Source organism: Taeniopygia guttata, chromosome 2 (genome assembly GCF_048771995.1).
Source record: "Taeniopygia guttata chromosome 2, bTaeGut7.mat, whole genome shotgun sequence".
NCBI lineage: Eukaryota > Metazoa > Chordata > Aves > Passeriformes > Estrildidae > Taeniopygia > Taeniopygia guttata.
In genome coordinates this window covers 48,148,003-48,175,472 of record NC_133026.1, presented here as the reverse complement: position 1 = coordinate 48,175,472, position 27,470 = coordinate 48,148,003, and the positions used below count along the sequence as shown (strand labels likewise).

At 39.5% G+C, this 27,470-nt stretch overlaps 1 protein-coding gene across 2 annotated transcripts in view; it reads left to right on the top strand.

Moving 5' to 3' along the window:
- Positions 1–2,232: 2,232 nt before the first annotated feature.
- Positions 2,233–27,470, top strand: part of STAC (SH3 and cysteine rich domain) — a 74,447-nt gene continuing 49,209 nt past the window's right edge. Inside the window, exons 1-2 of one of the 2 annotated variants that reach the window (XM_002197801.7) lie at positions 2,233–2,384; positions 3,885–5,345. In XM_002197801.7, coding sequence (XP_002197837.2) covers positions 5,229–5,345 — 117 coding nt within the window. In that variant the 5' untranslated portion in view covers positions 2,233–2,384; positions 3,885–5,228. The other variant, XM_030265214.4, reaches the window with a different exon arrangement.

Sequence of the window (27,470 nt, the reverse complement as noted above, 5' to 3'; positions counted from 1 at the left end):
TCAAGTTGCCCAAGATGCAGCGTGATCTCTCCATCACTCCCTGTGGCATTGCTGTGGATGGAGAGAAAGAGGGCTTTGAAATTAATACTCAGGCAGAGGTTCCAGATTCTTTTCCTGCTTAAGTACAAGCACAAATCTGTTGGTTTGGCTTCTTCCAGAGTTACTCATTTGCTACGCTCCCTGGAGCTGTGGGAGGCTTAATACTTTGCCTCTAAAAAATACTTTGAGATTATTTAGTCAAAATGCAGGCCACCAGTGTTCCATTAGTACCAGGAATGGTTTCAGAGCGTTGACCAGCTTTTGCTTCCAGCTTGATGAGCTGATGATTGTAGCCCTCAGATGGTATTTAGATAAGCAGAATCCACAGGGATTTGTTGGTATGTTAGCTGCTCAACGAACTGCCAAGATCGTATAGTAAGCAAACAAGGGGTGGGTGATTATTGTTAAAAATGGGACCACACTCCCAGTACTGAAAGTGATTTCAGCATTTATGATAATAAAAAGGCCTAAAGCATGGAGGCTCGCAGTCCAAGCAGGAGAGTTCCTGTTGAGGATGCTGCAGGGCTAGTGCTGGGTCTTCCTGACCAGCAATGTCACCGATGTTCCAGGTGGAGCAGCACAAATTCATTGGGTCAGATGCCCTTTGTATCCTGTTTTTTGTCCCTCTGGATTGGTTCCTGTTTGGATCCTTTCATTTACATGAAGGTTTGAAGCACCTGATAGGCCCGTTACTGTTCTGTCCAGGCTGACTCGTGGGTTGTGATGCACTTTTAGTTAGATGTAATACAGTACGTTGAGTACCATATTTCTTATAACTACTCTTTTAACCCCTTTACAATAGAATAACTAAACCAAAAGTACATGTTTAACAATTATCAACTATTTTACAACAGTTTCTAACCTATTTTTAACAATTATAAACAAAACCCCCAGATACTATTTTAATCTTGTTTTCTCTGTGGGTACAATGTCTGCTGCAGAGAAGAGCCCACTAGCCTGTCACTTGGAAACACAGACAGACACTCAGCAGTGGTCCTTGCAGTCTAGTAGCCAGCTGTGGGTGAAGCAGATGTTTGAGAGAAGAGTCCAGTGAATATATCAACCAGTATATCTGGCCAAAAGCACCATGCCAAAAGTAAAATTCTCATCACAGATGGCATAAGGTATCCTCTTGTCATTTTCCACAATGACATCTATTTGACAAAGAAACAGAACTACTTCTCACCTGGAATACTCAAGAAAGAGAACTATTTCTTACCTGGAATGCTCACAAATTGGCCTGAGGGACTTAGGGTGAGGCTGATCAAGTTTCACTGCAAGTGCTACTAGGACAACATTTTTTTTTGTCTGATAGTTTCTTCAGCTCTCAGTCTTCATCCTCTTGGAAGCTGGACTCTGTGGACTTGATTCTGCTTTCTTTCAAGAGTCTGCTTTAGAGGAATCCAGACTGCAGCAACCAGACTGATTCCTCACTGCTTTGTAAACTTCTAGAGAGTGGTACATAGTAATTTAAACCAGTGCCATCTACAAGCAATATCATTAGGCCCTCTTTGTTCAGAAGCATGGGATGGTTCATGCAGCAAGTTCTGAATACTCCCTCTTTCCTTTTTCCTTGTTATTTTTTCTCTACTAACATGGAAGTATGAACAAAACCAAGATATTTGGTAAGTACTGATTTCTTGTCATTCCTTTAGTGAAATATAGCACTGTGCATGTATATCATTGGCAGAGAGGTGCTCAAATATTTCAAAGGAATGTCCATACCAAAAAAGCAAAAAAAGGGAGGCAAAAACCATGCTATGGGCCAGATCCCACCATCTTAATCTTGCCACTGTGAAGGTCTCCAGCAGGTAGGACTTGGCAGCACAGCAAGTGTGTATATATTCCAGGAGTCAGGAGCCTTGGGGATGCTCTTATCAGGCTGGCTTCAGCCAGAGCTTAGGAAGAGCTACAGCCCAATGTGGAGGGCTGTGCCACACCACATCCTGTCCCCTCTGTGTGTGGGACCAGAGAGGGGGAGTGAAGGAGGGCAGACAAGCCACGGCACCCATGCAGCCAGCATCAGACCACGGCACCCATACAGCCAGCATCAGACCACCATCAGAGGAATGCTTGGCAGGGACTCCAGGCAACACACAACAGCTTTTACACAGCCAAACAACTTCAGCTGGGGGCTGGGAATTGGTGCTCATGTTTTATTCATCCAAATTGCTTTTCCCCACTCCAGAAAACTACACTCCTCTCTACACTACAGAAGCTGTTCAATTTCCTCTTGTTTAGCACTGTGCTGCACTGCTCCCATTTCCGTTGTGCACCTTCACGTAGAGTCTGATCGGCAGTAATCACAAGTCCAGCTTCTCTGGAGTGAAGCGTGGGTGAGAGACGTAAGTTCCTCTAGCTTGATCAGTCTGTTTTGCTATACTATACATTAGATCTTCAACAGCCAGCTCCTGTGGAAGGAAATAAAAATGTAACAAATCCAGTTTCTTTTCCTTTTTGCTTTTTTGGTAAAATTTTATGCTTGACTCATCTTTCCCAAGCTAATTGTCAAGAAACTGACAAATCCATCGTGGTTGACAAGTGAGTAATTGGGGGAAGAGAAGGAGTGTAGCAGGTGTTAGTACTAATTTGGTAAAACAATTAAAGTAAAGAGTGGTATGATAGTCACTTACACAGTCATGACGTTACAAGCTCTTCATACAAAATGTGTGCAGGATTTTACAACATTTAGAGAATTAACTATTAACCAGCCACTCCCCATCCATTTCAAAGGTAACCTCCAAGTTCACCATAAGATGTTTTTGAATCTCTTAACAGGAAAGAGCCAATCACAACACTTGTGGGGAACCAGGCTGAATGTAGTTTTATGACTCTCACCTCTCAGGTTGCTGGGCACGCAGAAGAGTCCTTGCAGGGGGCAGACCCCATGTGCTGGCCATGGCTTGGCTGTTCTAGGCTGGATCATCAGGGAAGGATGCTACTGCCAGAGCTAGAGCATTCAATTGCTGTTGCCCTGCCAAGATCTCTGTTGCTCACAGCTGCCCTAATTCTCCAAAACTGTGGCTCTAACAAGTCACTGCTCATTGCTAAGAGGATGATTTTACAGCAAAGCCCAAATCTTACTTGCTGAGTGAAGAAATTACCTTTGCACCTGGAGAATTTCTCCACCACTGAAGGGAATGGTCTAAGACACTGCTGCATTTCAGAAAGCAAGCCCTTGGAAATAAATTCTTCTGCTTACCTGCCAAATCTGCCCCTTTGAGCTCTGTATTTCCTTTCTTCAATCTCAGTTGTTACTGCCACTGCCTGAAGAGCAAACAGTATTCTCGTTTTGATCCCTGTAATCATGTTAGCGTCTACAGGCCAAATAATAGGTTCTACTGGCAGACCCGTAAGACACTCTTTTGCTCTGAAGTAGCTGTGCAAATAGCATTGCAGCATTTCATCTTTATTGTCTGCTAAGGATTTTGGTATTTTATATGCTCTGTTTCAAAAACATAAAGATCTTTTCCCCATCTAAGTTCTAGTCCTGAAGATTCACTGGGGATTCAAAGAGAAGCTGAATTTTTTCCTGGCTTCTGCATAGTTATTAAGAATACAGAGGCTGCAGGGCAATTTCTGCTCTTGCTTTCATCTGTATAACCCCTACTATATTGTAAACTTGCTTTCACTTTCATACACTGATTATTTGAGGTGAAGGAGGCCTTCAAGGCAGCTCCAAGTAGCAATTGTGTTTCTAAGGGATGGGGACAGAGGGGAGTCCGGTGTCCTCTCCCAGAGCTACAAGGTACTGAAGACCATCTCTGACTTAGATCTGATCAAATCACCTCCAAACACCTGTATAGATCTACTAAACAACTATTATTTTTCTTCTTGCTTTCCAGGATGTAACTATGGCTATTAGAAACATATTTGGGTTGCTTTTTTCTGTTTTCTTTAAATGAAAGAAGTCATCTCCACCAGCCATATGGAGTGGCATCCGGTCAGCAAGGCATATCTGGTGGGAAGCACATCCATTCAACCTTTTGCAATAGAGACCTCAATTCAGCAGGGAAGAGAGCTGACAAGCACCTTTGCAGCAGATTTAAATCAGAGGCAGAACCTCGAGCAATCTGAAGCAATCTGAGGCAGACAGCAAAGTCACGCTGACCTTCTGCCAGCAGTTCTGCAGACCCAAGCGTGACTTCAGGTGCTGCATCTTCAGGAATGACAGCACTGGGGGAATCCAACAGGCTCTTCCCAATGGCTGCCTCTGCTCTGCTGCTGCCCGATGGAGTGTTATCACTATGACAACCTACAGGTATAGTATGTGCATGATAGTGAGAGCTCCAGATGACCCAGATTGCGTGTGCATGGCTCAGAGCTGGGCTTCCCTGCCTGGGAGGGGAGCAAGGAACACGTGGATCCACAGGTAACTCTCCCCTGACTCTGTCTTGTCGTTTGCTAGCAAGCTGGGGATGTGGGCAAGGTGGGAGCCTTAGAGACACTGAGTAGCTAGGATTTTAAAAAATCTCTGGGACAAGGAAAAAGAGTCATTTTTCCTCTTTTTTTCTTCTGTAAAAGACATGAAAGAATATAAGGGTACCCTTCAACTCTGTCTTTGCTAGTGTGTTAAAAAGGTAAAATGCTTCCAAACGTCGTAGTCACTGCCTGCCTCTGTGTGTGTGTGTGTGTGTGTGTGTGTGTGTGTGTGTGTGTGTGTGTGTGTGCATGCACGCGTTACTTTCTTTCACTACTATGACAGCACATGCTCGTCCAGAGCTATTCACAGCATTAGAAATACAACTCCTCCCTTCAGTGCCGTGTGTGTGCATGTGTGCATGTGTGCGTGGCTTGGGCTTGGGCTTGCTGCTTCAGCTCACTCCCCTCTGACCGTGGGGCTGGCGGTCACGACACCGCTCCACACCTTCAGGCTTCATATGGAGGGGAGGAGTATCGTGGAAAAGCAGGCACACAAGTGACCTACAGAACCATCGATAACTTACTCCCTCGCAGCACAATCGCATAGGAAAGGGGAGGGGAGGAAGGAGGGGAAGGAGGAGGAGAAGGGGAAAAAAAAAAAAAAGAAAATCCAGAGAATTCTACTCTGGCAAATACAGTGAAACCAAGCGGTCGGAGTTCATTTGCTCTAAAAGAGCAGAGAAGAAAGAGGACGTTAAATGAAAAAAATCAAGAACCATCTGTAGCCTTTTTTTTTTCCCTGATAGTAGCAGTGTTTTAGAGGTAAAATGATTCCTCCGAGCAGCACGGCTGAAGTCAGCGTGGACAGTGTGGAGAAAGAGAATGAAGCGGAGAGCACAGAGCAGCCCCCGTCTCCAGCATCAACTACCAGCCAGGAATCAAAGGTACTCGGAGAATGAGATTTTTCTTTTTTTCCCCCCTCTTTCTTTGTTTTGAAAAGAGATGTATTGCTTTGATTTTCATTTGGAGCCCTGTGCCACGATCAGCGGCAGAGTGCAATGAGCCACCTCTGACTGCGGTGCCTGCTCCGACACTCCTGCTTCTTCTGAATTCTCTCTGTCACCTCAGGAGTCTGAGCTGGGAAAATACCTGCCTTCCGAGATGTTTGGGTTTGTGGATTTTTGCCTGTGTTTTCTTCTCCTTGTTATGGTAACATGCTGGGGTAGTGACGGGGCTCAGGGAGGGGATCGCTGTCTGTGGACGTTGTTAGCTATTTCCACACCAAGTATCAGATCACGTAAAGGGTTTTTGTTGGAAAAAAAATTATTTTCCTCAAAGGTTCAGAGAAAATAATTTTGTCTGGGGGCTTGGGGTATTTCACTTGACTTTACTTCTCTGGGAGATTCATCAGTGAACTTTCACTGTTTAATGAGTCTGTTAAAACAGGAGATAAGTCACAGCTTTACCACAACGAACCTTATGTACACCACACAGAAAAGGATTTTTGTTTTCACAGCCTTTTTTCTGTTTGTGAGTTTTTCAGTGTGGTTCAATTTACCTTACTGAAAATCAACTTTCAGCTCAAATAGCATGGCCTCTGAATTTTTAATTGACTTGCATGCGAAAAGTTTTTCTGACTGCCAGGGTATAACTTGGAAGACAGAGAGGTAAAAGGTAGAGTAGTAACCTTACACAATGAAAGTTCCTTACAGCTGACTTAGATAATATGCTTTTACTGATCCTCTGTTACTCATGATTGATACCATGATAGCACCTGACAGATCTTTCTGTGAACTTCATAGTGAGGCTGTGTAAACATGTAAAAATAGGGAGGTTCTTGTCACTAGGAGCTTACAGGTGGGTAAAGCCTCAGGAGGTGTGAGCAAAAGAGCTGCTTGACAGGGAAGGTCTTGTGCTGGCCTGAGTTTAAAGGCAGTGGCTGCCTGAGTCTGGTATAGAAAGATTGCTACATTATTCTGCAGTTACAGCTTTCCACTTTCCGGAGAGTGAGCTCAAATTATCTGTCTGTGTGGGTAGAGTTTTGATGCGGGTTTTGAGCTTCTTTTTTTTATGTATTTATTTAGAAGCTATACTCCAAGGAGGAGAGCTGAGGTATTCCCTGTGTAATACAACCTCTTTAAAAGAGAAGAGCTTTTCCAGTAATAATAGCATACAATATTCACTACACACATTTAGCTCTACTGGAGTTTCCCTGGTTCATGGAAAATGAAAAGTAAATGGATTATTGGTATAAGCCTGGGCTCTAAAAGGACACGGTACCTAAATCCCACCCCCCTGAGTCCCCTTCTCTGGAATTACTGAAGTGTTATATGGGCAGTGGAAAGCTTTGCCTGTAGTGAGGTCCCAAAAGTACCTGCAGCCTTCTCTGCACTGCCAGCACCAGCTGCTCAAGTGTTCTGGGCTGTGCATGGGGCCTGGTGGACTGTGTGCTCCCCGTGATCCCAGCTGTGATGCTCACCATGTGCCAGAATGGCTAAGGAACTCCATGTGCCACTTGATAACAATGGTGCTTGAGGGATTTTCCTGCTGGGTCACGGAATGCTGTTCCCAGAAGAGACTGGCATGGATCCAAAACTCAAGGGAAAGTGAAGAGCTGCTCAGAGGGTTCCCCCTTGCTGTTTGTGCACCCATGTGCTTCCAAAGATGACAACAGGAATTAGGCACATCTGGCCAGAGAACAAATAGGCTGCAAACTAGTTTATAATCAAACACTATGATCATCAATTTTTTTTCAGTCTTTTGAGTATTTGAAGCAATACACTGGAATAGGCAAAAGCTATGATCAATCAGTTGATGCCATTACTTGGATAGAGATATTCTTAGTAAACAAACAATCTGTATGTTCACATTTTAGAGCTGCAAATATAATCAGATAGCATGATGTATTGTCATTTCAATAGATAGAGTCAAAGAGACTTCTGATCACTGGGGTAATAAGCTTTATTTTTCTGGTCCAAGGAAGTAGGAAGATGGAAAAGAAATTGTGATGTCATGAAAACTTACTTTTACTGTTTATGCTTGGAGGCTTTTTTATTTTCTAAGATTATTTCTCAGGTACATCAGAAACTAGAGTCTTACAGAAGCATAAGTCAGTGCTTTTATCCTGCGGTGTCCCATGCTGAGGGAGCTATCCTGTCATTCACAGAAAACTAAGTTTTCTTCAGGTACTCTCTGCTGCCCAGGTTGACAAGTTCATGTCTGCTGCATTTACAGCAAAACTGTTTGTGCAGTATCTAATTAGCCCACAACAACTTTTTTCTGTGTCAAAACACTTCAAACTTGACTTTTTTTTCCTGTGGCAAAACACTCCACTTATTGTGACTCCAAATATACAAACAGAACCAACATGGATAATAGCAACCTTCAAAATGCCTTTGAAAACACGTCAGCAGAAAAGCAATTTTTAAAAAAATAATGCAGCAACTAATAGCTGCAAGGTTCCTTCTAATCCAGTGTAACCAGACATTGGTGACACATAATCCCTGCTCATATTAAAGTCCAGAAATGAGTTTTATCTCACACCCTCCAGAGCATACTTAGAAGATGACAGGGAGCAGGTACTGCAACTTCTGACTAGCATTGAGTTTGAGAGACAGAACTTCAGGCTGCTACCAAGTAGCTGAAATTCGGAAGGATGACTCTCCTGTGCTAGTCACACACCTCTGTTGCAGGAAAGCAGCTCACTCTTAAACACATGCTAAAGCCTCCCACCACCATTTCCTGTGGACTAGGAGCATAGTTGCAGGTGAGCACACCTTGGCTGTTGAAAGAGCCATCCTGTGGTACTATATATACTGCTACTGTGCCAAAAACCCTAAAGCCTGAGTGACTAAGAATCTTGCAAAACTAATAATTCATTTATTAAACTAATATATAGGCTCTTGAAAACATTTACCTCACACCTCAGTATGACTTGAGTGGATATGTTAAAAGTTTACCATGAGAATGACTTTAGGAGGGTACCACACAAATACATGCAATTGCTAAATTTCTTACATTCATGTAGTTGTAGTTATGGCTCCCACCTGTTTGGAACATTTATATCTGGTTTCCAAGAGGGCAAATTACTAGTTTGCCAAAGTCTTTTGTAGATTTACAACTCAGTAAGGGAGGAAGTCATTAGTTAATGAATCCTGAGTTAATGTCTTCTGGGTAGTAGCAATTAAAGACAGCTGCACATTTATTTAACCACTAACTTAGCAATATAAGCAGAAATCTAGTGGCAGTAGAGATCATATTTCTGATGCCTTTTATCTAAATGTACCTTGGAATTTAGTGAAGAAAACTAAAATTTGAATGAATATGTGTCCAAAGAAAGGAATCCTACACATGGCATGAGTTCTTTATGTTTTGGTGTAGCTGGCACATAATTCTGTTAACTTTATTCTTGTTTTATCTTACTGACTTTTGTATATGAAGAGGAAAGAACCCATTTCTGCTCATTTATTTAGGTATGAATCGAGTTGTTATCACTCATCTGTGAGCAACGGCTGCGGTATTCCTAGGCAATAGGGTTATCTTTGAAAATTCCTTTAACATTTTTAAGTTTATGGGGACACCTGAGCATCTACAATGTTTGAGCTAATGCCACTAGGGTAGATTAGCCCTGCTAATTCTTCCTTCAGGCTATTAGAGTTCCATGTCAATATGTTAAAAGTCTTTCAGGCTTTCTCATATACCTCAGAAGGGATATCAAGTCCTGCTCCTAACATTGCAGGCAATCTGTCATGTGAAAGTTACTTATTTGAAAATACTGATGAATTTATGTGAAGACCAGTTATTTTTTTCCCACAGTTTTCCCATTTCCATCTACTTTATTTGATAAAATACAACTATAATTGTGTTGTACTGTAGTCACATGTCTTTGGAAGGATTCAAAATTATCCTCTGAACCACAAATTCATGGGTCAAAGAAATTGCTCACACTCAGGTCAGCTCGGTAATTTGAGCTGCTAAAAAAAATTGAAGAACAAAAGATAAATTAGATCTCCAAATACATATGGTATCTGGACTGTGTATTTCAAAAAATAAATGAGTCAGCCTCAGTGTGATATTTTCACACACTGACTACCTAGTGGACAATATTCAGGGAAGTGCAGACCATTGTCTTCAAATTCAGGTATGGCAATTTAGGATAAGCAGCAGTTGTTCCAACATAAGCTAACCTGATAAGCAGTACATAAAATGGAATTTGAAAAGAGTAGGAAGCAAATAAAAGGATTAAGCATTGAAGTTCAAGAGTGAACCTAATTTATGAATATCCCCACATTGATCACAAAGACTGAACTTACACACCTGTCCTGCTGGATCAATAGTGCAATATTGCTTACTTGAGGTTCAAAACCAGGTGTTAATATTGGATATTGAACCAACATCAATAGCTTGAAATTCTTTGGGTTGTGTGGGATTTAAATTACATAGAACTTGTGCTATGCTGTTAAGCAGAGATCTTCCCCACTTAAAGAGTTAATACTTTATGAGGCTCCATAGATGGTTACTCATCAATATTTTAAAAGGGCAGGGAATATGGTGTGCAGTTAGTGTTTCACCCCCCACACCAGTGATAAATATCCAGCATGTAAACTACTGCTGTAGTCTTCAAAGGAATACCAAACAGCTTAAAAACATCCCATGAAAGGGGAAGAAAGAACAGTTTTCCTTCTCAGTGTTACTTCCATGCCTCTGTGTCAAATGGTGAGTACATGCTGTGAAGGTAAGACTAAGGGAAAGAAATTAGTTAAAGTATTTTTACGTGTTTTGCAACAAATTATGCAAAGGAAAGTTTCATTAAAGCAGGAAAATAATATTCTAACCTACCAATGTCTCCCAGCAGACTCATTCTTGTGTTTACACTTATTTTGACATTTCTTTCTTAGTCTTGTTCTGATAGAAACTCTCTGGTATTGTTTTTACTGTGATATATATGTCAGATAAGTTTCTAGGCACTTTGAGATATCTAAGACAAAATAGAAATATGATCAGTTCATTCTCTTCTATTCACACTTTCAATGGTGCCAAAATGGAGAAGACATCTATTACATATCTACAACTAAAAATTACTTGACTGAAATCTGTTGTGGCAAAAAAAAAAAAAAAAAAAAATTTAAAATAGTGCAAATTTTCACTGAAACAAAACAAATTATTTTTATTTACACAGCTGGAAGAGAGTTCAGTCCACTGTCTCAGTCTCTTGCACTGTATTCTTCATAAATTAATTCTGTTGAATTCAGCTTTTTCCACTACTTTTAAAAAGTTCTGATAACACCAGTATGGTCTAATAATGGCTAAGGGATGTACTCTGTGCTTCATCCTCTTCTAATTCCAGTATATATTTATTTTTTGCTAGCTTGTGTGGCATTATAATTTTAATAATATTGCTTTAGCTTAAACATCTCCTTTCCATTCTTGGTGCAGGTTTTCATCACATAACAGACTTTCATATATCTTACCAACCTTTAATTTTTTTATACTAAATAATCTGGGTTGAGATAAAATAAACTCTCTGTTCTTCATCTCATTCTAGTATCAGAGCAGTGCCCCCATTTCAGTATTGAACAATCTTTCTTGAAAAAGGGTGACTGAGTTTGTGAACGGTATTCTCTATGAGAGCTTGTACAGTACCATTAATTCCCAAAAAACTTGCTTCTGACGTTTATGTCTCCTTGGTGAACCAGAGGTCTCCATTATATTTTTCTTGAATTTCCAGGGGATCCAGGCAGGATACATTTGTCTGTCCTCATCTGCAGTGGTTTCAGTCAGGTCTCAGGTACAGAAGTTTGCATTTCCAGGGCTGAACTTCATCACATTTCCCTGACTCCATCCCTCAAGATCCACGCCTCCCCATATGTGAAAGCGCCTCCTTCCTCATTTTAAAGAAACTTCCCCACCTGACCATCCAGGAGCCACTCTGGCACAGTCCCTCTCAGACCACCTAAGCTGGGACCAATGCCTCTTCCCAGCTTCACATCCCACACTCAACAGTCACACCAGGCTTCCTTACTCACTTGACCCCAGATTTCCCATAGCACATTCTCAGATGTTTCGATCTTTAAAACTATTTAATCACAGTGCAATAGCAAAATAACAGCTTGAGGCGGTTGCCTCCCAGGAGGGACCCCAAGCCAAGGAAAGCCTGGGGTTTACACCTGTACAGGTAAGCCTGGGAAGGTCTGGAGTCCTCGGCTCCTGCTGTGTCTCAGTGTCTGGTCACCAGGCTGTGCCACAGGTCCCCATACCCTTTGTTATGCAAAGGGTCATCTGCTCACAGTCTTGCCTGGGGTCCTGCCACCCAGAGCTCGATCTGCAGCTGCACACAGAGCTGTCTGTGCTAAATGTATTCCTCAACAATGCCAGAGGGAAATGGCCTTATGACCTGCGTAATCTTTGCAAAAAAATCCAGTAATAAAACTAGAGAGAGCAATATTGACCTTAAAACTATGTCAGTGCTGCTCTTTGAAGAAATCCACCAATTACCAACCCTCAACCTCTCCTTTCAACAGTATCCATCTCCCACTGAACTTTCCATAAAACTTATTCACAGCTTTACTTATTTTCTGTCTTTGCTAATAGATTCTCTTTCAGCAGTGTATTCAATAATTTAAATTAAGTCCAAGTAGACACAGTCTACCTTTGACCTAATACATTTTCTAGAAAACTGTCTAGGAATTTGTACATCTTATTCATTACAACCGATCTAGGAGGATTTCTTTTTTTTTTATTGTTTCATTTTGATTTGGTTTTGTCAAATTCTGTTGAGGTCAGATCTGCAAATCTGTATTTGCTGGGATCACATTTTCTGCTTCTCAACAGAGACCTCCATTTAACTTTACATCATTTCTGTATTGATAAATCTTGTTAAGGAAACTTGTTTCCAGACTTTCAAAGTAAAATTTTATAACAGAGTTTACCTAGTTTCTTTTATCTTTTAGCCTCAACAGACACATTAAACTGATATTTTAATGTCATGTCATAAATTTCTGTAATCTCTTTCCCATTATTCCAGTTGTTTTCCCCAGGTTCATGGTTCTGGGAAGAAGGTAAGCTGAAGTGTTTGCTGAAGGTCCAAACCAGATTTTTATCCTGTCCTTACTCTACCACAGCCTTTTTCTTTTTTTTTCCCTTCCCATTGACATCTCCTAAAAAAACATTTTCAAAGGACTCACTCAACTTTTCTTGACAATTAATATCATTTGACCTAAGGAACTGTGCTTGAAAGGTCCGGTTTTATTTCCACAGTATTTGTTTTACTTTTTTTTCTTTCTCTTGTTCCCCTCCCCACCTTCTTTGTAGACTCTTTTCTTAGTCTTAATTTCCTTTTTGAGGTAACTATTTTCATGCAGTTTTCTAAGAGCACACATTCGCAGTCTTTTTATTTATCTTCATTTCATAGCATTAGTATTAGTATTAAAAGCTTTGAAGAAATTATGTGTCTCTCACACATCCAATCACATTCAAGACAACTCTGCTGCTTTCCAGACCACTGCTGAGACATTCAAACTTTCCTACAGTTTGGGTCCTTCTGTGTCACACTCCAAAGAGTAATGCAGTCTAAAATATGCCTCTAAGTGTCTGAGAGTACCGAAGGCCTGAAATTTCTTCAGGATAATGGAGCACATCAGTTTTGGATTTTTGAAATCCAAAACATGGCTTAGAGGTTCATTTTTCCTGTGCACTTTATTTAATTTAAATGCAAGTAAGTCTCAATCACTTGATAGAAAACTGTAATTCTTTGTATGACAAGGGTTTTGCCTACTGCCTAGGAGCCATTGCTGCATACTCCTGATGGGTATAAGATTACATTTTTGATAAATTTATACTCATGTTTGTCAGGCAGAGGACTAGGTTTTCTGATGTGAGCATGAGCTGAATATTCTTAACAGTACTCAGTCCTGCACAACTTCCAGTTGCATAGGCAAGCTGTCATTCAGTGTTAAATAAGCACTTCCCAGGAAAGTGCTGAAGCATAAGCAAACTTTGCATGTTCATTAGCAAAGAGGACCAGCTTTGAAAATGAGAAATCTATGTGTGAGTGACTGAAATAATTTGAATTTTTTTTCCTTTGACATATACCTCTGTTGGAGGAAATGCCCTTTTATTCAGTAGACCAATTGAGAGAGTAAATGCTCCTTGTCAGGGAATTTAAGTCAGGAACTCTGTAAACTATATTTACAATGGATGTCTAAAAAACAGATTTCTTGTGTCTCTGACATCAGCAGTTAGATGTGATAAATGGCTTGCCCATCTTCTTATTTATTGAAATAAAATGAGTTTCATGTCTGTAGTCTCATATTACTAGCGGCTCATGGAATTTTTCTCCTTGACAGGTCAGCATTTCTTAGCTGACCTGTTTTTAGGTGATGAGAGTAGTTTGCTAAGTACTGTCAAATGAAAGTGTTTCTGTTTAGGGGCTGCAGTTGTGTTAAAAATACCATAGCATGAATAATTGTGAGACAGAGGTATTTCCCAGCCACAGGAGGCTGCAAGTTCAATGTGGGATTGCAGTCCTTTAGGTGAGTAACACCAAAAACTTTAATGCTTTTCTTTTTTGTAGGCATAATGTGCTCCATATCTGAGTGCCATTTAAAAGCTTTATTAAAATGCCACACATGCACTGCTTTATTAATAAAGATCATTTTAGCAGTCTAGTATTCTAAATAGAAAAGGAAAATGAAGCTGACCTACAGTAACTGATGATTAGGCTTAACTAAGAAAGGAGAAAAATTACTATAAACTGGTGTTCACAGAGCTATTAAAATTTGCATTTAGAATTTTTTTTCACTTATTCATCAGAGTAAGACAAAGAAATGTATGCTTTATAGGCACAGCTACAGGCGAGAGGGCAAAGCCAAGCTGACAGACTGTTACAGCAAATACTGTTAAATATGATCTTATAGACAAATGGCCATTACCATTACCTCAGTATTCAACTTCCTTTTTTTTTTTTTTTTTTTTTTTTCAAAAATTGCTCATTCATAGCTCGTTCCTTAGCTTTTGTCAAACAAGGGTCAGACTTCTGGTGTGATGCAAACAAGTCACCTTCTAAAACATCCCGTATATAGGTGTACTATTCATCATTGATTTGCCAGTATTTTCTGTGCTGGTTTAATTATTGCTGTGGTTCCCAAAATCAAAATATCTTGAGACTGAAATGAGAGTCTAAAAGCCCTGACCCAGCCTTTCTTGCCTTTGTGCATACAGTGAGTAATGGCCTTGGACTAGGCATCTCTATGCTCACAAGTAAACAAAACATTAAGCATGGTAAACTTATAAGTGTCCCTGTCTGCTGTGCAGTTAAATTGAGAATCCAGTTGTTAAGATGTTTCAGGCTCAAATGCATTTTTAAAATGCACCTACTCTTACCAGCTAGTATCAGTCAACTCAAGGACCCGACATATACAATTTTTATTGTATCTCTTAGGGTACTTATTTATATTACTTATAAGTGATATTAGATAATTTCTCACTTATATTCACACATTATCTTTTAATTTAAATTATTTAATTAAGGAATAATTTACAAGTAAACATAAGGTGACTTGTAATGATTTGCCAAATATTTCTGATAATGAGCATTCCAGTGAAATGCATGCTTTTGGAGTGCTTAAAAAAAACCACTTTCTGCTTATTTTTCAATGTCAAAACATCTGGTCCTGAGGATTTTTTCAGTTTCTTAAATATGTAAACTTTTGCTAAGGAGCTTTCCCTGATTGCAATTGAAATTTCCAGACAAAAGAGGAGGGGGGAAAAAGCATGCCAGGTTACATTGTACAGCCTTACCTGTAATTAGAAACCAACTATAGGTAGGTAAGTTAGTAGTTCAGTCCCCCTCTGTTATAAATGGAACGCAGACCAAAACTGTTTTATCAAAGGTGACTTAGAGGAAAAGCATGCTTTGTGTGAACTAAATTAGCCCCTCTGAGCAGAAATCTTTTTTCCATTGACTAGAGTAGGCAGCTACAGCTGAGTTAAAAGGTGAAATTTAAGTAAGGTGAACACCACTGAGATTCTGTCAGAGTGAGGTCTTGAACCTTGCCTGCAAAGATTGGTCAGCTGTCTGTTCCCCTGCATGGCTAGTCTGTCTGACTTTCTTCTCTCCTGCCCATAGGTCTCTCAAAGACATGCTGAAAAGCTGCAGTTGTTGGTTGGGGGGTTTTTTTATGCCAACAAAATAATTTTTGGTTTTATGCCATCAAAATCATTTTTTTTATGTGGAGCAAAATCATTCAAACTAAAACTTTCTGCTAAGCAAAACTGCTGTTTGCAGACAGTCCTATAATGGAAAGTTATGCACCTATGAGAAAAAGAGAGAAAACTGTGAGCCTATCCAGGCTTCAGAATGTGAAGTGCTGCAGTTAAGCTGTAGCCCCAAGATGAATCATGTACCAGTTTCACAAAGTATGGGCACGCAGGCGTCTTTGGCAGGATCACAGCAGTTAGATCTACCTCCTGTAGGTGGTTATAATGACAAATGGATTTCATCCTTCTGACCATTAAAGATTCAGGGAAAAAGTTAACTTTTGTGCTACCTCGCCTACTCACACTCTGCCTTTCAAGGTTTCTCTGTTCCTATTCTCACAATAATGCTTTAAACCATGACCAGGCTCTCTGATACAATGAGTCTTTACAGGAAAAGCTTCCATGTTTCCAGGCTCAGCCAAGTTTAGAGATTTCTGTTAAGAAAATGGACGGTGGTTCTTCTGTTAGGGAAAAGGACCTTACATAAATAATGTGTGGATGCTGACACTCATGCCGTAAGTACACTTGGAAAAAAAGCAAACCCCACCATTTGTACTTTCCCTTTCACTTATACTTAAGCTGTACTTGCATTATTCACAGAGGAGTGTCTTCAGTTCCATTTAATTTCCTCACATTTTCTGGTTTTACATGGCCTGTTCCTTGTGTGTGGATACCTATTTATCCCTTGATGTAACCTCATAGTGTCTTTGTATGTCAGGAAACTATTCAAAAATTTAAAACCTGAACAATGAGATAATACAAAACATTCCTTATGGAAAAGAAATAAAGCCCTTTTCCTAGTTTCCCCATCTTGTCCCCTCCTTCTGGGCTAGGTAGCTGAGGACCAGGGCTACTCAAAACAGCCCTTTTCAAGTGTGCTCTGCTGAAGGTCCTATGAGTTCCTGCCTTCCCCAGAAGCTTAATTCCCACAGACTTCCTGAGGCTGCAGTTCTGCCTTTCAACAGCACTGGCTTTTTTAGCAGTACCTGCCTGGCGTCCAAGAAAAATGCTCTGGACATCTTCCTTAGAGACTATGAATGCCAACAGCTAACATTCATGCTAACATGAATGCCAACAGCTGTAATAGACCTACCCAAATCCTGCTAGAATGTAGACAAATTTAAAACATTTTGTAAAGGTCCGAAAAAAATGACAGTCAAACATTATATGAAAAATTTTAACAGAGTGATTTTCCTCAGAGGAGAATGCAACTATGACTAGATGCTGGCCATAAGAAGTATGGCCAGTCCGGTTGAAAAAAGGATCAGTTCTTTTTTAAACAAGATGAGAAAGGTAGCCTTTTTTTTTTTTTCTGGCATTTTAGGGAACACAGTGTAATAAATACAATATTCCTGAAGTAGCAATAGAGGTAATGTCATTTTATCTTTACTACCAGCTGCTGAATTCTAGAAAGAAAAAAATCTCCTTTTCATGAGTTAATATCTCTCCAGTACAGTCCTATACATAGACTCTGCGGCATATTAAAAAAAAGCAATTGATGGGAGAAAATTGATATAAATTTTCAGAATTTAGCACTGCACTTGCTCTTTAGTTCAGCAGTAGACAGTAACTGGATTTCTGCTGTAATATTTCACATACCTTATAAGTCAGTGTTACTCAGTTAATATAAAGAATTCAAGAATTACACCTACTCTAACAATAAAATAGATGAGAAAAAAGGGAATCACTTCACAGAAAAACCCTCCACTTTCATAGGATTCATAGTCACATTCTTTAAAACTCTTTCTATTAACTTGACTTTCCTTTCTTCTTCCTTCTATGTCCCTACTTTCCTGCCTGCCTGAATCCCTCATGCAGCCCCATGCAATATGCTGTTCCTCTTGAAGTTACAGATATTATTTTTGTAAGACAAGGCTTTACAGTTTTACTGGTTCAAGATCCCTGCCTTTCCTATCAAAGCAGTAACTCTTAGTAAATTAAATAATTGGTAAGTTATGTCAATGACAACAGCTCTTTTGTCTTACAACAGCAAAATTAGGAAGCTTCATTTATTAGGTGAACACAATGTCATGTGTTCACCTAATAAAGTATTACAAGCTTTTTTTTCCAAAACATTGTTACAATTATTAGATGTTCATGTGCAAGATTTCATTAGCAACAGTTTAACTTTAGAGAGTTTTGAGGAACCTTAAAAAAAGTCTTAATAGAAAAATTAATGCAGTTCTTCAGAAATAGTTACCATCTTAAATTCTCTACCTGTCTACATATGATATCCTGTATGTAACTATGTTTTTACATAAAACCAGCTATCTCAGTATGAAACCACATTTTTACAGTTCAGTTATTATAATCTTGAAATTTTGATAGAGGTAATTTGAGAAGCAAAATTGTGCAGCTGGTGAGGATAAAAATAAAATGGCTTTGTTTTGCAGAGTTGATCTTGAAACAGTAGCTGGCTGAAGATATGTTCAGCAGCTTGGAGGTTTAGGAAAAAAATATAAAATAAATGGATTAGCCTGAGCAAAAGGAGTCAGTGATAGATCATAAATCTCATACTTAACAACTCCTGCTAATTAACATCTCCAAATATACATGTTTATATTGTCAACTTTTCGAAGCAGTGTTTAGGCCTTCAAATATCTCCATGAAGTGCCAAGTAACTGTGTGTCATCTGTATGACAATATCATCAGCAAGTTAAACAGATTTTCCATGTGGAGTATTGGTCTATTCTTTATTTAGGACATTGAATGCAGTTTTTGCTTGGCATCACTAAAAAGTCATAACAAAAAGACAAAAGACAGAGTTAGATGGAAACTTTCTGTAGCAGTAACAGATTCACTGGAAACTGGTACTACAAGCATAATTTTCCCAAAAATTTTTGGAAATGCTTTTTGAAAATTAGAAATCTACTAGAGTAGATTTGTTTAAAGGGATAATAAATGCATACTTTAAGTTGCACTTTGAGAAGAATTTTAATAGAAAATATTCCAGATCTGCACTGGATCTGAAAATAAATGTATCTTTGTCATGGGGGACAGTAAGTTAACTGGGTGCAGAACAAATGACAAGGAAAATGTTATCAAGATAGAAAAAATTTTAGTTGACACAGCATTTGTTATGTATGTGGTAGCTGCCATAGGACTTAAGAACTGAAAACATGAGATGAAGGACAGCCTGTGGGTACCCAGGTAAAGCATGGAGAAGCCCAGAGGATTAACTAGCTTTGCTCCTCAAGTGCTATCAGCTGTGCCCCCAGATCCAGGACTTCATGCCAGAGTGGTTTTAGGACAGCAGTGTGCACCAGGATGGTGTGACCTTATGGATCCTGTTAGACTTGTGGTGTCTGAACTGGCACCGCCAGGGTGGCCAAATGCCCTGGCTTCCTGAGGGGCTGGCAAGTAGCAGTTCACATGATGAGACATTGTTAGTCTTCAGGAGGAGCAAAAGGAAGATAAAAGGCAGCAAATTTGCTACCAGATTGCAAAACTATGCTTAAGAAGAGGAAGGGAACCATGAAAAAGAAAATTTGGAAGGGAACCAACAAAATTCTGTAAGGTATAAGTTTCTATGCCATCTCTCACTAAGAAGGGTTTGAACTGGAAACATGAAAACAAGTTGTAAAATTTGGATCTGAATCCCTGTTTGTGAACAGGCAGCAAAGAAAGAAGTGAAGAAACCTGTGGGATTGTGTAAGACAAAATATTGTCCTCTGGGCTTCTATTAAGCCCATAGGCCATATAGCATCCAAATTCTGGCATTGTGTTCTAGATCTTTCTTTGACTGAAAACCTAAGTAATATCCTCTCAAAGTTAAAGCACAGAAGCTAGGCAAGAACTGGTCAGAATATATTCACACAAAGTATGAACTGATACAAGTGTCTAGGAAGGACAGAAGAAGCAGAAGCATAATGTCACCTGGATCTATCTATATTTGGTTGTGGAGCAGCACAATTTAGAAAAGAGTGGTTTAAGAAAAAGAGGAGGGAATTGAAAAGTCAGATAAAGTCAGCCAGGTAGCAGAATGTCAAATGTGGCTGGTGTTTTTTCATGCTGCATGCAGAAATCCTTTAGTTTTAATGCATAGTATAAAACATTTTTTAAAGTATCATTTCAAAACATACAAACAACAAAAACACCTCTCCAATATGCCATCCAAACCCTGAGCCTTTACTCAGGGTACGTGCTCACTGAAGTCAGTGGAAGTTAGCAGTAAGCAAAGATCTTTAGGATTTGGCCCAGTGCCAATTATTTTGTTGTAAATCTGAGCACTTGCATGTTTTCATTGCAAAGCAATTTTAAGTGTAAGTTTTGAGCCCCAGAGGTAAGAGTGGAAACACTGACAGAGTATTAACCATAACAACTCCCAGCAGATCTTGGACTTCTTTTTTGTTTTAAGATGACACAAACGTGATAATTCAGTACGTGGGTTGTGGTGTTGATGTTAATTTGCCCTCGGTTAGTATCAGCCTCTTTGCAAGATGTATTTCCATATTTGCTTCAAGTGATAAACTACCATTTAAAGTACTATAAAATAGCTGTGTTAGCAAATAATAAAAGAAAAAAAAAAAGAAAATAAAATGGATAAAACACGTTAGTGGAAACTATTGCTGTAGGTAGCCCAGCATTTTTTAGCAGAACATTGTTGTGTTTTGGGCTTTTTCTTTTTTTGAAGTCCAAGGGTGTCATACTGAGGCATAAGATCAACAGGGGAAATGCACATTTCATAGATGTACAGACACGAGATACAGTCAAGGATGATTAATCTTACATTCACAGTCACATTTGCTCCAGATTATTCATGAGAAGGAAAAGAAACAAAACTTAGGGCCTATTATTATCAATCTGGATGACTCTCAGCAGGTAGTTAGCAGCGTAGCTTCTTTCACCTCAGCGGGACTGCCTGGATTTACATCTCTCTGAAACCCAGCCTTTTAATCTCCAAATTTCATTGTGCCACATCCACCACAGCAAAGATTAATAAATGACTGAATTAGGAGTTACTGAAGGGGAATCAGTGTTCCATTTAAGAGCTGAAATAGAAAAGAGCTATCCAAAAAGAGATGCAAAATATGGGATTCCCAGAAGGGACCTCAGAGATAACAGTCCTAATGCCTTCTACATCCAGAGGCAAGAGATAACAACATCCTGATAGAGACAAAGTATGGAGATGACTTGCTGCTTAGCAACCAGGTGCCTGAGGTGGACCCCAAAGTACAAAACAAGATGTTGTAAACATCTACCTGTCTTGAAATTGAACGTACAGGCTGATTTTTTTAAAAAAATGGAAGGACTATTCCTAACCATCTCTTGCTTTCTTTATGAGCTTTTATTTTGGTTTCAGGAGGAAAAATTTGAGACAGTTCTATTATCAGACTATGAAAGGGAGCTGCATAAAGGTCTGCACCAGACACCTTTCATAACCTGAATTATAAAGGATGCCCTGAAGCTGGTGCCACCCATGTGGAAACAGTTATTTAGCAGCCGGGAGAATAGCATCCTGGATATAGCTACAGGATTTGTCGTCTTTGCTCCTGAGAGAAGCAGCCTGTCTTTTGTTAGGTGAGGCAGCAGGGGAGATCAAAGAGACAAAATATTTTGCAACCCTGATATTTGATAATGACTGAAGGGCTCTTTAGTTTGATTTGAAAAATATTTTGTTTTATGCACATGTTGACAAAGGAGGGAGAACTGATGATCAGTGAGCTCAACACTGTGAACTCAGTAGATCTTTTTTTGGGACTGTTAATCTAATTTTGGTCAATTGGATTGCAAACTTACGAAAGCTACAGTACAGATTCTCTGAAAGATAACGTGACTTATTATTTTGAAATACTGTAAATTTGAGAAAGATTCTCTGCCAGAAGCAGGCTGAATGCAAACCATGGTTGAGGGTTATTACAAGCATTTTCTCCACAAAAAATAAACTTGAATCAAACCTGTTAGGAAGTTTCAAGAAATACTGATAGACACTAGACCTCATAAAGACAATGTAATATGGACTTCTTTCTTGATTACTCTTTCTAATACGGCTTGGTTAAAAGAAATCAAAGGAATACATCAAATAGAGCTGTTCAAAAACACAAAAGCAAAAATTATGTTAGATATAAAATTTGAGAGCCTTGCATTTGTCTTCACTTTCATTCATACAAGTATTTATTTTGCATATGCTTCCTACTTTTTATAAACTATTTCAAACTTTTTAGATGGCTGTGATTTTTGAAGTCACATGAAAATATAATTTAGCAGGAAAGGTAACGGGAGCTCAGGGTAAGTCACAATTACAGAAAATCAAATAGAGTGTCTACCCTTTTTATGCCTTAGGACTAAGTAGACAGTTCTGAACATAATAGAGAGAGAAAAGGATTTCCCTGAGATGTGATGTCAATTGATGCACTTAATAAATTGTGTTTCTTCAAATCTATCACTCACTGAACTGCATTACTTTATTCTGTCATATGTGATGCTGAATTTTGAAGATATATAAAGGAATTCAGATCACATAGGAGACTTTTCATATTTTCAGGCCTTAAAACTTCATGTACTTTATTTCACGTTTACCTCACATATTTGCCAGTCCTGGTTCCTTGAAGAGTTAGAAGATGACACACATTAAAATATAGGATAAGTTCAAACCAAGTGCAGGACCAATTGCTGAGCACCAGGCGAATTTTTAGCTTGGTTTAAACCAAACCAGAGTCAGAGATTGAACAGCTCTGCTAAGAAAACTGCCTGTTTGGCTTCATGTGCAGGCTCACCTCTCGATAATTCAGAGGTCTGCTAACCAGAGATGCAAATGCACAGTTGGCAAGAATGTAGTACATCAGGAGAGGGCTGAGGACATGGGATTCACAGAGACCTTTGTGGGGACAGTGACACCTGGGTACCCCTTCAGATTTCATGCTTTCAAACCCTGAGGCTCTTTCAAGGATTTTTGCTGCTACGCTATGTCATGTCAATCAAAGCATTTCATTGTAATTTAGGATTCTATGTGTGAAGCAAAATCACGGAAACAGCCCTGCCTAGAAAAGTTTATATTCTAAAGAGGTCTGAGAATCCATGAGTGGATTTAAAAAATAATATAAGATGGGGAGGAGAATCTGAGGACAATAATCAGAGCTTCAAGAGCCAAATAGAGTAGCTGAAGGTACCCGATGAATCACTAATAATATTATTGGTAGGTATTATGGAAAATGTCTCCTCTTTGACTATTTCAGGACAATATTCAAGCAGAAAGTTTGACTTATTTACTTTTCACAGCATTAACATGTTTGTTCTAACAACAGCTAAGCAATCTGTTTGGGAAAATACACAAATATAATATATAGCAGTTTCTGCAACAATGGACACTCCCTCTTTGTCTGTAGTGGATTAAAAGGATACAGCTTCCGAGAGAGCTGGCTAGAGCAAACACATCTGCATGATAGGGCCAGATTCTCAGACTGTATAAATCATCTACAACTGAAGTCAGTTTACCTAATTATACTAGCAGAGTATTTTGACTGTTTATTATTCAGAAAGAAGATGGTAGAAAATAAATCAGCTTTGCTTACAAGTTTTATCATGGGTGCTTTTCCAATAAACAATACAACCCCTTAAGTATTTGAAATATCCTTTTATCTTGTTAATGTTATAAGACATGGTACTCCTCTCATCAGCAGGCAAACACACATATTGTTTATGAAATTGCATACTGCCTTTAGGCATGTTATAATCTTATTTTTGCTCATTAAAATGTCAAGGCAGAGCATTTTCAACTCAAAATCTGTAAAAAACCCACTCTTGTCTGTCCTCAAAAATCACTTGCTTTTGTATATCTCAGTTTTAAGAAGAAAATCATTAGACTACGTGCTCACAAAAAGTAAGCACTCCTATTTGAGCTGGTTCCCTGTTGGCTCTAGATCAGTACAGCTAGCTGGAGCCCAGAAATGCCGCCAGGGCAGCTTACATCCTGGTAACATCCAGTCCTTCAACAATGCAAGTAAACAACTGAAGTATGTTCTGAGAGTTGCTAATACAAATTGAATGTTCCTTGACCCAGAAAATGCACTGCACTCAGTAGAGGTGATGCCATTCATCAAGGCTTTGTTCTCTCCCTTATTTGAACTACTTTTGGTCTGAGTCCCTTTTGGTAATAGCCCCTGTACCTGACATTCTTTCTAGCAAATCTACACAACGTCATCTGAGCCATGTGTGTTGAAGTCCTTCTTTTATAACAATGTGAGAGTCAAATAATTTGGACATTCACTCTAAGAAGCTGCAAGGAAGAAAAAATGGTTCCTTACAGAACATGGATGTTTATCTCACAGCAGAGTGAAATCTGTTGACAGAGCATTTTTAGTCTGCATACTAAACAAAATTTTATAAGGCTTGCAGGATTCAGACTGGCTTGATGGCTCATTCCAGCTCTGTTAATACGCTGAATTACTTGTAGTGAATCTAATGATACTGTTACACCAGTGTAAAGAAAGGGACAGAGAACGGCAAGCAATATTTTTTTTGTTTATTGCGGGTGCAGTAGCAATATAGCAAACAGCTGATATCTGAAAATAAGGGCTTGGTTATATGGTGAGTCAGTGAATTAGGGTAGATAAGTGGGACTCATTTATTCATTTCTCCTGGAAAATAGTTAGGAGTGGAAATGTACAACCAGTCTCGCCATTGGCCCCACACTCCCCCGGAGCCTGTGCTGCTGGCTGGGATGGCTAGCAGTGACTGAGGGGCCAACAGGACCAAGCCTGTTGGGAAGCCACCTGATGTGCTCACACTGGGTGCTCAGCAGCCCCTCCCTGCTTCGTTCTTCCCATCCGCTTCTACTGAGCAGACTGCTAATGTAGGCAAGCACCAAGGGGGAAATTGTTCCTAGATATCAGGGAGCACTTCGGAGCCTGAATAAAGTACTCTGCAGGATGGATGCATATCTTTGTAATTGCAAAGCTAGGGATTATGACATAGCTCAAATCACATCTTTCCGATTTTCGTGGGAACTTCTTAAATGAAAATTGTAGAAAAGCATTGGTGGTTCCAACAATTACATCAAACAAAGTCCTAGTGAGGGCAGGTGCAATTCCCATTCACAGCAAAAGCAGTGACACATAGCTAACACTAGCAATGAATTTGAATAGCTGTTCTTTTGCTGCCTTCTGTTTTCTGCTTACAGCAGCTAAAGAGTTGTAGTATAGGGGAATTAGGAAAGGAGGAGTGCTGATAACAGAGTTTCCTGATCCCTTGAAGCTTGAACATTCAGTGACTGGGAGAAAAATTGAGATTGTGCTGCAAGATACAGAAAAAAAGATCAATCAAGCTCTGAGGTTGAGCTATTGCACTTATCTCTACCTTGCTTGTGGGGTTAGTATGTGCAGTCACTGAGAATCTGAGTGACTGATAAAAAGCTTTTAACTAGAAACAAAGATTTTTCCCTTAGTCTAATTTCAAACCACAGGAACATCCTGGCTTTAATATCAAGGGCTCATGCTACTGTAGTGGCAACATTGTGAAGTCTCATGATGCTACCACAAGTCTAGAAAACCTCCTGTGCTTTTGGGAATGTTATTTTTATTTAAATGAAAGCTAAATTGTAGCCTTGCTCACAATGGAGAAAATGTTAAAGTCTTAGGAGATTTATTTCAAGTATGTTTCTTAAAGCCTTCTTGTACTTGGTTTAGGGGTTATTTCAGTCCCAATACATGATTTTTCACTGAAGAGTTGAAGTATTGAGTGTAGAACAACCCTAGCTGCAGGGTTTTTTCACAAAGTTTTGTAATGTTTCTTCATAAGGTTTAACTTTGGACTCATTCACTCTGCAGAAATAAAGTGTAAATAATAAAATTTGCATACGTTCCTCTCTATTGAAATATTTGATTCCCACCTCAGGCAAATGTTATAGCATCCGTGGCATCCCAAGTGCTTTAACTCAGTTTACAGCAGACCAAAGTCAAATATATATTACATTACATATTACCTGTATTTAATTACATTTGAAATCTGGCAATAAAAGAATGAGGATAATCCACAGCAAATTTCAAAATGAGGAGATGGTGATATTTAAGTAAGGGAAGTGATGCTTACTCAACTGCAGTCTAATAATTACTTAAGCTTTTATGGTTTTATAGTTTATACATAACAACCAGCCCTTTCCCTTGCTTGGTCCAGTTTTTCCTAAGTAAACAGTCACATACCATTGCCCCATTTCAGATTCTCTCATGAGCTTAATAAGAGAAAGGAAAGTTGGATCTGATCTTAAAACCTGATGCCAATCTTCTATGGCCCTGTATATTCTCTCTTAGGCATGAAGGGCATAAAACCTGCTGATCTGAGAGGTATTTTTAACAGTAGAACTCTGTAATTAGCTGTGCAAAATGCTAAATTTTGCCAATATTCTTCATTTTCTCCAAGTCACTTTTCTACACATAAAACCTACTTGGGATGTAATAGTCCCAAATTTCCACTGGTCTTTTAGGTAGCCAAACATGTAGGTGTCTTCCAGTCTGAATGAAAATGGGCATGAAATCTGTATTTTGGCTAATGAAAAGGGTGCCCATCTTGTCTGGGAATTATTTAACCACATGAACCCAGGATGGTTCTCAGTGAATTTTAGAAAGGGCTATCAACTTGTGCAGAGGTGCCTCCCAAATATGTGAAGGTAGCTTGCTCAACTCCTTCCTGGGTATGTGTCCTCTGAGCATTCTGGGAGGGAACGCACAGAATACACACAGTTTTATGCCCTTTAGTGTTTTTCTATAAGTTTGGGCAGTTGTAGCCTAAATGCTGGACTATTATTTTTTTGAAAACTTGACTTTTCTGCTTGGGGGAGGAAAAGCTGTTGGTAGATCCCTCAACTGGTAAATGGCTATGCACAGGAGAATGGGATAAGGATAGTAAATACGAAGCTTCTTAAAATTACTGCATACATTATCCAAACTAGCAGGACTGCTGTTTCCTGATAAAACAAATACTGTAATGCACACCTTAGGTTTCCTTCTCTGGCAGGAACAGCATTTTGAAATTTAATTAGCTTCATGTGGCACAGTAGAAATGGATGGCAAATCAATAATGGATGCCATTTCAGTCACCTTGTGGTGTTGTAATTCTCTGTGTTTTGCTACACTAATTAGGTCTGACTTCAGTGAGAAATGTTTCAGGAGCAAGGAGGTGAATTATTGCAGAGCTCCTGGCTGTCACTGGGGAGATGAAGTAATCTCAGAACTGACTAACTTCAGTGATTTCAAGAGCCAGTAACTTAACATCCAAGAGGAAAAGGGAAGAGCTCAGATTCTGATGGTGCAGTTTACAGTGAGTTTTAGGCTCAATCAGTCCATGGCCTAGGCTTCAGCTGAAAGAGCATCAGAAACCATAAACTGCACTTACCTTATAGATGACATTTAATTACTTAATTGCTCATATTTTCACATCCTCCTAGAGACTGAGAATTTCTTGCAAATAGGTCTTTCCTTCCTGTGGATCCAGGTGGAGAGAGGTGCATGTGGGATGGGCCACAGGTTTGGGTGCCTCCCTGCTCCCAAAGCTATTGTGAATGAAGAGATCAGGAAGTAGAATGCAGTTTTGCTTCCATGTAGCAAATCCAAACACTGGATTAACTGGAGCCAACAGCAGCTCCTTTTCCATTTATTTGACTCTGGGATTTTAGTGTGAAACACTGGGTGGAGAACTGGTTTCTCCCTCTCCAGGAACAAGCTGCTTGCTTCTGAAGGTGGAACAGAGGCTTTCCCCAGAGTGTCTTGACTCTCCTCTCCAACTGTGTGCTGTCAGCAACATCATAAAGAAAATGGATGGATAAAGAGCAGATCTAGGGAGAGCAAGTATTCTGAGGCCGCTAAGTCAGTGTGACGTACCAG